Source organism: Triticum aestivum, chromosome 2D (genome assembly GCF_018294505.1).
Source record: "Triticum aestivum cultivar Chinese Spring chromosome 2D, IWGSC CS RefSeq v2.1, whole genome shotgun sequence".
NCBI lineage: Eukaryota > Viridiplantae > Streptophyta > Magnoliopsida > Poales > Poaceae > Triticum > Triticum aestivum.
In genome coordinates this window covers 135030114-135043633 of record NC_057799.1, presented here as the reverse complement: position 1 = coordinate 135043633, position 13520 = coordinate 135030114, and the positions used below count along the sequence as shown (strand labels likewise).

General features: G+C 46.7%; 2 protein-coding genes across 3 annotated transcripts in view; one reads left to right on the top strand and one right to left on the bottom strand.

The window, feature by feature from the left end:
• Positions 1-7451: 7451 nt before the first annotated feature.
• LOC123052187 (zinc finger protein ZAT9) lies at positions 7452-9514 on the top strand. Its single transcript, XM_044475293.1, has one exon. The coding sequence runs from the start codon at positions 7727-7729 to the stop codon at positions 9137-9139; it is 1413 nt and encodes a 470-aa protein (XP_044331228.1). The 5' UTR covers positions 7452-7726; the 3' UTR covers positions 9140-9514.
• A 3086-nt stretch (positions 9515-12600) lies between these two features.
• The window catches only part of LOC123052186 (uncharacterized), a 4739-nt gene continuing 3819 nt past the window's right edge, over positions 12601-13520 (bottom strand). For both annotated transcript variants that reach the window (XM_044475292.1, XM_044475291.1), the window contains one exon: positions 12601-13162. In XM_044475292.1, the coding sequence (XP_044331227.1) occupies positions 12861-13162 (302 nt within the window). In that variant the 3' untranslated portion in view covers positions 12601-12860. The remainder of the gene's footprint in view (positions 13163-13520) is intronic.

Here is a 13520-nt window from a genome sequence, read left to right as displayed (position 1 = left end):
TTCACAACACAAAACTTAACAGAAAACTCGTGAGCTCCGTTAGCGAAAGAAAACAAAACACCACTTCAAGGTACTGTAATGAACTCATTCTTTTTTTTATATTGGTGTTAAACCTAATTTATTCCAACTTCTCTATGGTTTATAAACTATTTTACTAGCCATAGAGTCATCAAAATAAGCAAACAACACATGAAAAACAGAATCTGTCAAAAACAGAACAGTCTGTAGTAATCTGTAACTAACGCAAACTTCTGGAACTCCAAAAATTCTAAAATAAATTGGTGGACCTGAGGAATTTGTCTATTAATCATCTGCAAAAATAATCAACTAACTATCACTCTCCAGTAAAAAGTTGAAGCTAATTTCGTGAGCGCTAAAGTTTCTGTTTTTTACAGCATGATCATAAAGACTTCACCCAAGTCTTCCCAAAGGTTCTACTTGGCACAAACACTAATTAAAACATAAAACCACATCTAACCAGAGGCTAAATGGATTATTTATTACTAAACAGAACCAAAAAGAAAGAACAAAAATAAGATTGGGTTGTCTCCCAACAAGCACTAACGTTTAACGCCCCTAGCTAGGCATGATGATTTCAATGATGCTCACGTAAAAGATAAGAATTGAAACGCAAAGAGAGCATCATGAAGAATATTACTAGCACATTTAAGTCTAACCCACTTCCTATGCATGGGGATTTTGTGAGCAAACAACTTATGGGAACAACAATCAACTAGCATAGGAAGGCAAAACAAGCATAACTTCAAAACTTTAAGCACATAGAGAGGAAACTTGATATTATTGCAATTCCTACAAGCATATATTCCTCCCTCATAATAATTTTCAGTAGCGTCATGAATTAATTCAACAATATAACCAGCACCTAAAGCATTCTTTTCATGATCTACAAGTATAGAATTTTTACTACTCTCCACATAAGCAAAATTCTTCTCATTCAGAACAGTGGGAGTAAACTCAACAAAACAACTATCATGTGATTGAAAATTAAGATCAAGATGACAAGTTTCATGGTTATCATTATTCTTTATAGCATACGTGTCATCACAATAATCATCATAGATAGGAGGCATGCTTTCATCATAGTAAATTTGCTCATCAAAGCTTGGGGGACAAAAAATATCATCTTCATCAAACATAGCTTCCCCAAGCTTGTGGCTTTGCATATCATTAGCATCATGGATATTCAAGGAATTCATACTAACAACATTGCAATCATGCTCATCATATAAATATTTAGTGCCAAACATTCTAATGCATTATTCTTCTAGCACTTGAGCACAATTTTCCTTTCCATCATTTTCACGAAAGATATCAAAAAGATGAAGCGTATGAGACAAACTCAATTCCATTTTTTTGTAGTTTTCTTTTATAAACTAAACTAGTGCTAAAACAAGAAACAAAAAGATTCGATTGCAAGATCTAAAGATATACCTTCAAGCACTCACCTCCCCGGCAACGGCGCCAGAAAAGAGCTTGATGTCTACTACGCAACCTTCTTCTTGTAGACGTTGTTGGACCTCCAAGTGTAGAGGTTTGTAGGACAGTAGCAAATTTCCCTCAAGTGGATGACCTAAGGTTTATCAATCCGTGGGAGGCGTAGGATGAAGATGGTCTCTCTCAAGCAACCCTGCACCCAAATAACAAAGAGTCTCTTGTGTCCCCAACACACCCAATACAATGGTAAATTGTATAGGTGCACTAGTTCGGCGAAGAGATGATGATACAAGTGCAATATGGATAGTAGATATAGGTTTTTGTAATCTGAAAATGTAAAAACAGCAAGGTAACTAAAGATAAAAGTGAGCGTAAACGGTATTGCAATGCTAGGAAACAAGGCCTAGGGTTCATACTTTCACTAGTGCAAGTTCTCTCAACAATAATAACATAATTGGATCATATAACTATCCCTCAACATGCAATAAAGAGTCACTCCAAAGACACTAATAGCGGAGAACAAACGAAGAGATTATGGTAGGGTTCGAAACCACCTCAAAGTTATTCTTTCAGATCAATCTATCATAGAGTTCGTACTAGAATAACACCTTAAGACACAAATCAATCAAAACCCTAATGTCACCTCAAGTATCCATGGGTATGATTATACGATATGCATCACACAATCTCAGATTCATCTATTCAAACCAACACAAAGTACTTCAAAGAGTGCCCCAAAGTTTCTACCGGAGAGTCAAGACGAAAATGTGTGCCAACCCCTATGCATAGGTTCATGGGTGGAACCCGCAAGTTGATCACCAAAACATACATCAAGTGAATCACGTGATATCCCATTGTCACCACAGATACGCACGGCAAGACATACATCAAGTGTTCTCAAATCATTAAAGACTCAATCCGATAAGTTAACTTCAAAGGGAAAACTCAATCCATTACAAGAGAGTACAGGGGGAGAAGAAACATAAGATCCAACTATAATAGCAAAGCTCGCGATACATCAAGATCGTATCACACCAAGAACACGAGAGAGAGATCAAACACATAGCTACTGGTACATACCCTCAGCCACGAGGGTGAACTACTCCCTCCTCGTCATGGAGAGCGCCGGGATGATGAAGATGGCCACTGGTGAGGGTTCCCCCCTCCGGCAGGGTGCCGGAACAGGGTCCCGATTGGTTTTTGGTGGCTACAGAGGCTTGCGGCGGCGGAACTCCCGATCTATTCTGTTCCTCGAAGTTTTTAGGGTATATGGATATATATAGGAGGAAGAAGTACGTCAGGGGAGCCATGAGGGGCCCACGAGGGTGGAGGACGCGCCCCCCCTACCTCGTGGCTCCCTCGTTTCTTTCCTGACATGCACTCCAAGTCTATCAGGTTGCTTTCCTTCCAAAAATAACTTTTCCAGAAGGTTTCATTCCGTTTCGACTCCGTTTGATATTCCTTTTCTTCGAAACACTGAAACAAGGGAAAAAACAGGAACTGGAACTGGCACTGGGCTCTGGGTCAATAGGTTAGTCCCAAAAATAATATAAAAGTGTAAAATAAAGCCCATAAACATCCAAGATGGATAATATAATAGCATGAATACTTCATAAATTATAGATTGGTTTTTGGTGGCTACAGAGGCTTGCGGCGGCGGAACTCCCGATCTATTCTATTCCTCGAAGTTTTTACGGTATATGGATATATATAGGAGGAAGAAGTACGTCAGGGGAGCCATGAGGGGCCCACGAGGGTGGAGGGCGCGCCCTAGGGGGGTGGGCGCGCCCTCCTACCTCGTGGCTCCCTCGTTTCTTTCCTGGCGTGCACTCCAAGTCTATCAGGTTGCTTTCCTTCCAAAAATAACTTCTCCAGAAGGTTTCATTCCGTTTCGACTCCGTTTGATATTCCTTTTCTTCGAAACACTGAAACAAGGGAAAAACAGGAACTGGCACTGGGCTCTGGGTCAATAGGTTAGTCCCAAAAATAATATAAAAGTGTAAAATAAAGCCCATAAACATCCAAGATGGATAATATAATAGCATGAATACTTCATAAATTATAGATATGTTGGAGACGTATTGGATCCCCTTGTGTCGAATCAATAAATTTGGGTTGAATACTCTACCCTCAAAAACTGTTGTGATCCCCTATACTTGTGGGATATCAATGACATATTGATTTTTGGAACAAATCTGAATGTTATTAAGGAGGTCAAGGATTTCCTATCTCGTTGTTTTGAGATCAAGGATTTAGGAATAGCAGATGTTATTCTAAACATCAAGCTATTAAGAGATGGTGGTGGTGGAATTACATTGCTTCAATCTCACTATGTGGAAAAGATCTTGAGTCGCGTTGGCTATAGTGACTGCAAGCCCTCTCTAACACCATATGATGCTAGCGTGCTGCTTCGAAAGAACCTAAGAATTGTTAGAGATCAATTGAAATATTCTCAGATTATTGGCTCAGTTATGTATTTAGACAGTGCTACAAGACCTGACATCTCGTTTGCCGTTAACAAACCGAGCCGATTTATTTCAAAACCAAGAGATGTTCGTTGGAAAGCTCTAGAGAGAGTATGCCTTATTTGAAAGGCACTACAAATTATGGAATTCACTACACTGGGTACCCAAAGGTGCTTGAAGGGTATAGTGACTCAAACTGGATCTCGGATGCTGATGAGATAAAGGCCATGAGCGGATATGTCTTCACTCATGGAGGTGGCACTGTTTTTTGGAAGTCTTGCAAGCAGACCATCTTAACGAGGTCAACAATGAAAGCAGAACTCACAGCACTAGATACAACTACGGTCGAAGCATATTGGCTTCGTCAGCTCTTGAATGACTTGCCGGTTGTTGAGAAACCTGTACCAGGTATCCTTATGAACTGCGAAATCAAACTATGATCACGAAAGTGAGCAGCTCAAAGGATAACATGAAGTCATCAAGACATGTTCACAGAAGGTTAAAGTCTATCAGGAAAATGAGAAACTCCGGAGTTATTGCATTGGATTATATCCAAACATCTAAAATCTGGCAGATCCTTTTACTAAGGGTCTATCACGTAATGTGGTAGATAATGCATCAAAGGATATGGGTATGAGGCCCACAATATGAGTTGTTCATAGTGGTAACCTAGTCTATGTGATCGGAGATCCTATGAGTTAGATGTGGAAGACAAGTTGTTGATCGACTGAGAGGAGAGTATCCTTACTATTAACAATACCACTCCATGAAGATGCAATACTCTCCTAATTTGCATGGAAGTATGATGTATATCTTAATGTGTTCTAAGTGGCTTATTTAAGCAGAGATGTTGTCCTGTGGAATATCTTTTGAAGAATACACCTATATGAGTCTGATTGTTAGACGTCGCAATCTATGAGAGTAGGGTGCTCTCTAGTAAACTCATGAAAGGCATGGGAGTATGACGCATAAGATCCACCCGCAGGGAAGTCCCACGGTAGCCTAGTATCGGTCAAGGCTTTGTGGGAGGTTAGATTCATAGAAAGCTTGCAGTTCAAGGCCTAGTCCACTGTTCAAGTTGCTTACTAGTGTACCATAGAGTACTAGGTGGAAGTTCAACTTAACAGTCTCCACTGCAGTACCGGTATATAAAACAGTGTTTTGAAACCAAAGGCAAATTTTGTGTGCCTCTGAGATCTAGTGGGGGATTGCTGAAATTTGGTTTATTTTGGGCCAGCCCAATAGCCATTTCAGAATTCCTAATAAATCCTAGAGGCCCACTTAGCCCATTCGTGCAAGGCAAGAGGTGGGACTAAAGTTTACTCCCACATTGCTAGTTTGGTAGGAGTTGGACCTCCTTATAAGGAGGATGTTTCCCACATGTATGAGCATGAGAACAAGAGAGACATTCACACGCGCTCCTCCTCCGCCGCCCGCCTCGCCATGCCACGCCTTGTCACGATGCGTCACAGGTTGAGGGAATGAGCCAAACTGTTGTCTAAATTTTTGTTGTGCACGACTGGTATACGAAATGTCACACGAAAGCTGAAAAGTTTTTGCTATAGTGGAGATTGAATGCGAATGGTGCATCCCTTTGGCTGTTGGCTATTCGCTTCATCTCCTCTCTTCGTTTCACCTCCCGTCGTTGCCTGTTCGCCTCCTTCTCCTGTGCATATAAAAGAGAGGTCGCTCCTCTCCAGAGAGACACACCAGAACATCATCTTCCTCTCACCACCGAGTTTCAAACTCTGAGCTACTACTAGGTCCTTCCCCATACTGGCTTGCGGCATGCACCGCAGGTCGGGACAGTAGGCCTCCGAAACCCTGCCACTTCGAGTCTTGTACATGAGAAAGGTGATAAGGTTTTTAGAGAGCGCTCTGCGCGACTACTGACTTCTTCATCACGGAAGCCACAGACGCCGACGACCACTTCCCAAACGACGACTTCTTCCCCGACGTCGAAAACCTCTTCGACGACATGGCCGGCGAGGACGTCAACCCCAACATCAATGCTTCTGCCGCAGCTCCGTATGTCTTCTTGTTCTTTTTTATTTGAGATCCTGCCACAGTTTCTTGTTCTAGCTTCTATTCTAGATATATTTTGTTCATATTCACAACTTCAGATGCCATTTGCATACTCTCTGTCAGATTGCATGGCTTATCTTATCTCTGCTACGATAGTTATGTTTTTCTACTATTTATGTTAATAAAATCATATGGTAAAATGCTCATATTTCCAACATATGGCTGCCTAGGGTCGGTAGCTTCCTTCTTTCCCTCGTCTCATTTGTCTTCTTCCTTCCCTTCTTTGTCCCCCTCTCTTTTCTTTTTGTTTTTCATCTTTCCCCTTCTACATGCTCACTCTCTGAAACTAACTCATCTCCGATAGTACATGCACGGCGTTTTCTCGAGATGGAGGTCTCTCCCTCCATTTACGCAATCCTTGTCTCTCTTTGCTTTTAGCCTAGCCTCTACAGTCTTGTTTCTGGCGTGCACTTCATCGGTCTTTGTGGTAAGGATTGGCACAGTTGGTGTAGAGCTCATGCATTCCCCAGGAGCAGGTTCTATTCCTGCCCGCTTGCCATGACAGCCAGCTCAGTCTCCCATCCGAGCGTGCTGCTAGGAACAGAGATGTTCTGTTCAATGACAAGACTTACTTGTTTGTGCTACTAGCTGTAATGGAAAATCCTTGCAACCAATGCTCATTTTGTTGTGCCAGGATGTCTACACGTTGCTTATAACAGTTATTACTCACCAAAAGAAGAAGAAACCTCACAGCTATTACTCGCTAGGTAAAGCCAGTAAATTAACACCATTTGTATTTTTCCTGACTAGCTTGATTCGTCGTCGAAGTCCTTGTGACGGTCTTCATTTCTCCTCGCTAAAGAAACTCGCTCGAGCTTTAAATCATTATGTGACGATGGTTGCAGATATAACAATGCATTACACAACAAAACATTTACAAGCTATATGCACAGCTATAATTTCATCCTTACAACACCACTTTATGTGCAAGCAAGACCCTCTACATTTTTTCCTTTCAAATTGACCATCAACGCTTCACAATGTCAATTTGCTCTGTTCCTTCCACCCCGAAGAATTGTGTGGGCTATCCGAATAAAATGAAACCTTTTTTTCGATGAAAAGTAGGGTATTTATTCTAGATTCATAGGATTACAATCGGCAGTGACTAGTTCAAAATAAAATGAAACCTATTAAACGCTGGTGCTACTACTAAGCAACAAAATCTTTGAAACAAATATTCATATACAGACTCATGAATTGAAACAAATATTCAGCATGAATGGTGAGCTATATCAAAAATAAATGAAAAGAAATGTTTGACCGGCACATCTAGACTAGACAGGTCATCGAGTCCACGTGGCGGCCTCCACGGCGACTCTCTCTCTCTCTCTCTCTCTCTCTCTCTCTGGGTGGGTGGGTGTGGGTGTGGGGTTGGGGGTGTCAGTTTGTTTGTTTTGTTTTGTTTAAAAAAAGAAGAAGTTTGCTTCCATGCATGGATTTCTCCTCCTCCCCCTCAACCGCACCCATCGCTCCAACAAAACCTCCGATCGATCACGACCTCCGCTAGCTTCGCCTTCCGCTTAACCACACCACCCTACCTTTCCTCCCCTCTACTCCTTCAGCTCTCCCAAGCTTCATTCGCTCTCCCCCAGATCCCCAATGGTCGCGCCCGCCGCCTCAGATCCTCCCCCAGGCGGCCCCTCCCCCTCCCCACTCTCCTCCTGATCGATCCGATCGACACCGCATCGCTGCTTCTTGTCCGTCCGGTCGGCCGATCGATCATGGACGCCGTGGGGGAGCTTGCTGCTGCGGGGATGCACCACCACCACCACCACCACCACAGGTGCAAGGTGTGCGGGAAGGGCTTCTCGTGCGGTCGCTCGCTGGGCGGCCACATGCGCTCCCACATCTCGCTCGGCGAGGCGCTGCCGGAGGCCGACGACGAGCTGATGAGGCGCTCCTCCGCCAACGGCGGCCGGACCAGCGCCAATGGCGCCGTCGGCTACGGGCTCCGGGAGAACCCCAAGAAGACGCGCCGGCTGTCCGACTTCGCCGACGAGGAGGAGGATCAGGGCGGCGACGGGGGCGAGCAGAGGGCCTGCCGGGAGTGCGGCAAGCTGTTCTCGTCGTGGCGATCGCTGTTCGGCCACATGAAGAGCCATGCGCCCGGCGCCGCCAGGGATCACGATGAGTACGACGAGGCTGACGCTGACGACGACGTGGACCTGCTGGGAGAGGAGGAGTACTCCTTCGCCGCGGAGGCGGAAGCGGAGGCAGAGGAGAAGGAGGAGGAAGAGGAGATTGAGGCGGCGCCGATGGAACCGCTGGTGCCGGCGCCGGTGGCTGTGATGGCCGCGCCGCCCAGGCGGAGGCGCAGGTCGATGCGCGTGGCGGCGCCTGCCCCCGCGCCGCCGCCGCCGATGCTGAGCGCGTTCGAGAAGGAGCAGGAGGACGTCGCGCTCTGCCTCCTGATGCTCTCGCGCGACACCACCGGCGGCATGCGGGGCTCGCCGGCGCCGAAGCAGGCGCACCTCCCGAGGAACGCCTACGGCTACAATTCCGACGACGACTCAGCTCTGTTCCAGTACGGCGACGCCAAGACCAAGAGCGTCGCCAAGAGCAAGAAGCGAAGGACCAGCCATTACGCGCTCAACTCCGCCTCGCCGAAGCAGCGGGGCGAGGCCGCGCCGCCGCCGGCGAAGCGCACCCGCTACGAGTGCCCGGGGTGCGGCAGGGTTTTCAGCTCCTACCAGGCGCTGGGCGGCCACCGCGCGAGCCACAAGCGGATCAACACCAGCTGCAGCGCGCCCAAGGCCGCGCCCGCCGCCGCCGCCGCCCCCGCGCCGGAGCCGAGCGTCGACACCTACACCTCGTTGGGCACCCTGTCCCCGTCGGCCTCGCCGGACTCGGTGGCCATCGGCATTGGCGCCGGCAACAGCAAGAAGCCAGCCGCCGGCGAGGCGGAGAAGTTCGAGTGCCCGGTCTGCTTCAGGGTGTTCGGGTCGGGGCAGGCGCTGGGCGGGCACAAGCGGTCCCACATAATCGCCGACGCCGCCTTCTCCTCCGACGGCGAGCTCTACGGCAGCGCGAGCGTGAGCGTGAGCGTCAACGAGGAGCAGGAGCAGGGGTACCCGGTGGCGGCGGCGGGGTCGCTCGACCTCAACTTCCCGCCGGCTCCATCGGAGGAGGCCTGAACTCGAGCGCCCGACCCACCGCAGCGAGAGCCAGCCACAAGCAGAAGCTCGATCCGCAAACCGAGGCCATCAATGGGGGATGTGTACAGATTGATTCGATTCGTTTCCGTCATTCTTTCCAAGCGCTCCAAGCTCGAAGGTAGAGAGAGAGAATCTTCCAAGAAAGAAACCCAAGAAGAAGAAGAGTTCAGAGTTCAGAGAAGCCATCATTCAGGTTCTTGATTAGGAAAAAAGAAAGAAAGAAAGAATACATTTCTTTTTTGTTTTCGCTGCATTCCTTTTTTGATTTCATCTCCGGATGGACAGGATTAATAAGCCGGCCTGCGAGTTAGTGGCCAACAAAGATGAACTCAAATGCTATTCCTTTTTTTATTATTATCGGGTCGTCATAGTTTATTTCCTTCCTTCTATTTCTTTTCTGGATGGATGGAGATTTGGTCATGCATATGCAGTGTTATTTTTAGCCTTGCTGTTAAGCTGTGCTAATTGCTACCCATGTCCATGTGGTGGTAACTGAAGTACTGAACCCCCGTGAATTCCTGGGTCAATGCTAACCTTTGCCCAGCTCCTACTTTTGCTGCACTGACCTGACCGACCGACTAACTGAGATCTCCAGCAACCAAGCAACCAACTCCTTTGCTTCAGTCGACAGGGTGACAATCCTCAGCCATTCCACTGGCTGGTGCCTCTGACTGACAGGGTGACAATCAGCCAGGAGAAGCTAAGCCATCAAGCAAGCAGAGAGCACTGCACTGGACCCCAGCCGGCCTCAACAATGCAGTGTGCATGAAAGAATGCAAATTTTCAGACTGATGGAAGCTCATAAGCTGAAAGCCTGAAACGTACTGGTGAAATGATTGGTTAGCACAATGGAGCAACAAATCTTTATTACGAGCAAGCAGGTGGGAGTACTGCCACAGAGAAAAAAGGATGTGTATACCAAGCAAGCATGCAGGAGAGCACAGGACGAGCCTTGCTTCTCACTCTCCCTCCGTTCTAGCTAGCTTAGCTGAGCCACTGTCCTGCTGTTGCCTTTGCAAGCCTGCAGCGGCCAAAATAGTTAAAGATTAGCGCTAATCATGCCATCTTCGCCCTCGCTTTCTCTCTCTGGAGAGAGAGGGCAGGCAGGCGGGCGCAGACAGCTCACGCAAACGTTGTGTTGTTCGTGTCCCTTTCTCGCCTGCCTTTGCTGAACTGGTTTGTTTACCAGCTAGTAGAGGTTAGTCTCTCTGTGAGGCAAACTTGATGTGCCCATCGCCTCTCCTACGAAAAAAAAAACTTGAGGCTAGCTGCCGCCTGTGCAGGCCGTCGTCTCAGGTCGGGGTTCTTTGATTCTTCTCTTGTTTGGGCCCTGCTTGGACATACTTCTTCGGGTCACATCCACCGTGTTGCTGGGCAAATGCAGCGGCATATCCCTTGCTTCGGGTCACTCAAGTGTACCTTCGAAGAACAATGCTTTTGTTTTGTAGGTCCAGTATGGATGGCGTTCGAATAACAGGCTACGTAACATATATTTTTTTTTCATTTCTAGGATGAATTTGTAGAAGTTGTCGGTGTGCGCGACGGCCGCTATCTCTTCCCTTGTTGTTAAGAGAAAGAAAAATGGTGATCGGTCGAAGGTTGGTTGCGAGAAGGCGAGCAAAAACATTGTGATCGATGCATGCTTGATGCCGATGACCATCTCCAAGGACCCTCTTTTTATCAAGAGAAAATGCATTGCGTGCCAATCAGACGGGACCACAATCCTGTGCTGCTCTACTTGGTGGAGCTCTCGATGCAACGTTCCTTTGTTTCTTTATGGTGCCAGGATTAGATGATGTCCTGGACTGACCACGATTATCTATCGGAAGCCAATCAGCTTGTGAACTGACAAATTAACAAGTGAACTGAAGATATACTACTACTGCAGTTGATGTGGTTCAAGCAGGTTCCCTGTGTAGTTTATACTACTGTCAACAGGTCTTCGTTCCGTAGCGGGTTTTCTGATGAGGACCCAACTCGCCTCTGCATTTCCGGTCACCACACCCCCTGCCTGCTCGACTTTGTATTCCCGCTTTAAGTAATGGAAATAGCTAAATAGGGATAGCCTGGTGGGTTCCATAATATAGACACAGAGCTCCTACCGTCAGCCATAAGCAAACTCTTCGGGTGCAAGCTTTCTAATTATTAGAAGAATCTTAAGTTAGATATAGAGTTACTTGCAGACTATTTCTCCAGTAAACCGGCTGCAACTTGCACGAGCCTCCATTTCTGCTTGCTTTGCACCAACAGGGAAAATAATAATACCAAGATCACACAATTGGCAGTTCCAAAGTGACTTGAAGCCAAACAGCACAGCCCTTGATCAGGTCTTCAGCTTCAGAACCAGCAGTGCACCACATCCTCGGAATAGCAGGCGCCACAAGGCCACAAGGCAAAGGTCTAGGAAGGAAGGAATGAGCCAATGGATGAGCTGTCGCAGGCACTTGCACAGTTGCACTGCACCTACAGCCAAAGGTTCAGGTCACACTCCAACTTGTGAGAAAGATATGCATAACATGTATCTAACGCCACAAAGATGTCATGGCAGCGACTTCCTTAGTCATTATTACAGAGAACAATTGAGAAGATACTCCATGAAAATAGGGCATGACCGACCAACTCGGGTCAGGTGTGCAGCCAACGTCTTCTAATTGTGGCTCCTCTGATGTGTGAGCCTTAACCTGAACACTTGAGCAGAGGCCATTGGCTTCTCTGCTGCATGCCTTGCAACCACCCAAGTCTCAACCAACCTTTGTTTAGCAGTCAGCACACACGGATCCAGATCTGCCTGACTGCCTAAGATTAGCCATGAGAGGGTTCTGAAAGATAGGGGCTCCAGATGGGTGGTTTTTTGACCGGGTGAGCAGGCAACCACCAGCTTAAAAACGGCCATAAAGTGTGGCTAAACAACTTGACTTTCTAGCATGATAAGAGGTGTCGAAAGGCGCTAATGACTCCGCGCAATGTTGAAAGAGAAGGCGGAGTAGAGGAAGCAAAGGTAGATTCCACTGTATGTATGTGGATTCAAGGGTGTGATTATTGGAAAAGGTTGATTGGTTAGTGGGCAGTATATCACACCGGCCAGGCTTGGGGTGTACTCTTCACACAAAAGCTCAAGCTTCTTGCATGGCCTGAAAATGTGACAATCATGGAGCTCTGTCTCCGGATCTTCGCTCTAATCAGCCATCGATCTCTTGTCGATTTGTCATGCCGCTTGATTTTTGCAGTAAACCGTCATTGGGTTGGCCACAGAAATTGAAGATTTTCATGTGTAGTTGGTGAACAGGAAGAAGCTTTCTAAAATCAAAAGTAAGGGGGTGTTAAAAAATGATGCAAAACAATCAAACAAAATTTATAAACCATGTTGCATTACTAGCTGTCATCTACGGAATACTTAGCTTTGACCTGATAATGCAGGCATCCTATACTGAGGACACCCATAGCATAATAGACAAGGATCTTATTAAAAATTTAGTCAACTTAACAAAGAAAAAAGAAAATAACAGAAACGAGCTGGCATCTTCACGAGGAACAAGGGTCAAAAGGCCTCAGTACACTTTCATGAAGCATTACTCAACTAGCCCTACACCCAACTTACAAAAGCATGGATCATCAGTTCATAGCCAAAATCTGTTTGTCCAAAATATGATATAAACTAGTTAAACTTCCCATATCCTCAAGCAGTCTGCCTTCCAAATACCTATGGAAGTTCTTCATCACTGGCATCCAGATCTGCACCGTCTATTTCGTTGCCTGTAGGAACAATGAAGCGGGTACCTAGCTCCTGTGTTAGCTTCAAGGCACTACGGAAGTGTGGGCAGTCTGCTTTATTTCCAGGAACACCATTGCTCCGAAACCATTTTGCCCAAGCTTTGCTAAGTTTTGATCTTGTCTCCGTCTCCTTCTTGAACATCACATCAATTCGAGTTTGCTTGAGTACCCGGCTAGGCACAAGATCTGCATCCATTCCTTGATCTTCGTGCTTTGGCTTGCCGAACGTTCCTGCAGGGCGAGAAGAGAATGAAAGAATCAAGCCCCAAGTCAGACCAACCCACAATATCCCTGCATTCCAAATCCGCATGGGGAATCTTGGTAAGGAAAGTGGCACACACAAACCTGTTTATTTATTTATTACTGTAAAAAGTTGACAGGAATGAGGCAAAAAAGAATCACTAACTAGCAGAGCAGCAGGTGCAATCACATTCCAAATTAACAGTAACCCTCTCGAGCCCGCCCCCGCGTCGCCCTCCATAGCGACACGGGGGAAACCGCACCCACCGCCGCCGGTCAAACCCCCCTCCGCCCGCCCCCGCTGCGCCGCCGCCGGAGGGCCGGCCGGCGAAGCCGCGCCGCGCCCCGG

Excerpts from the sequence above, each read along its gene's own strand:
- LOC123052187 (XM_044475293.1), top strand. The coding sequence starts at position 7,727 with ATGGACGCCGTGGGGGAGCTTGCTGCTGCGGGGATGCACCACCACCAC.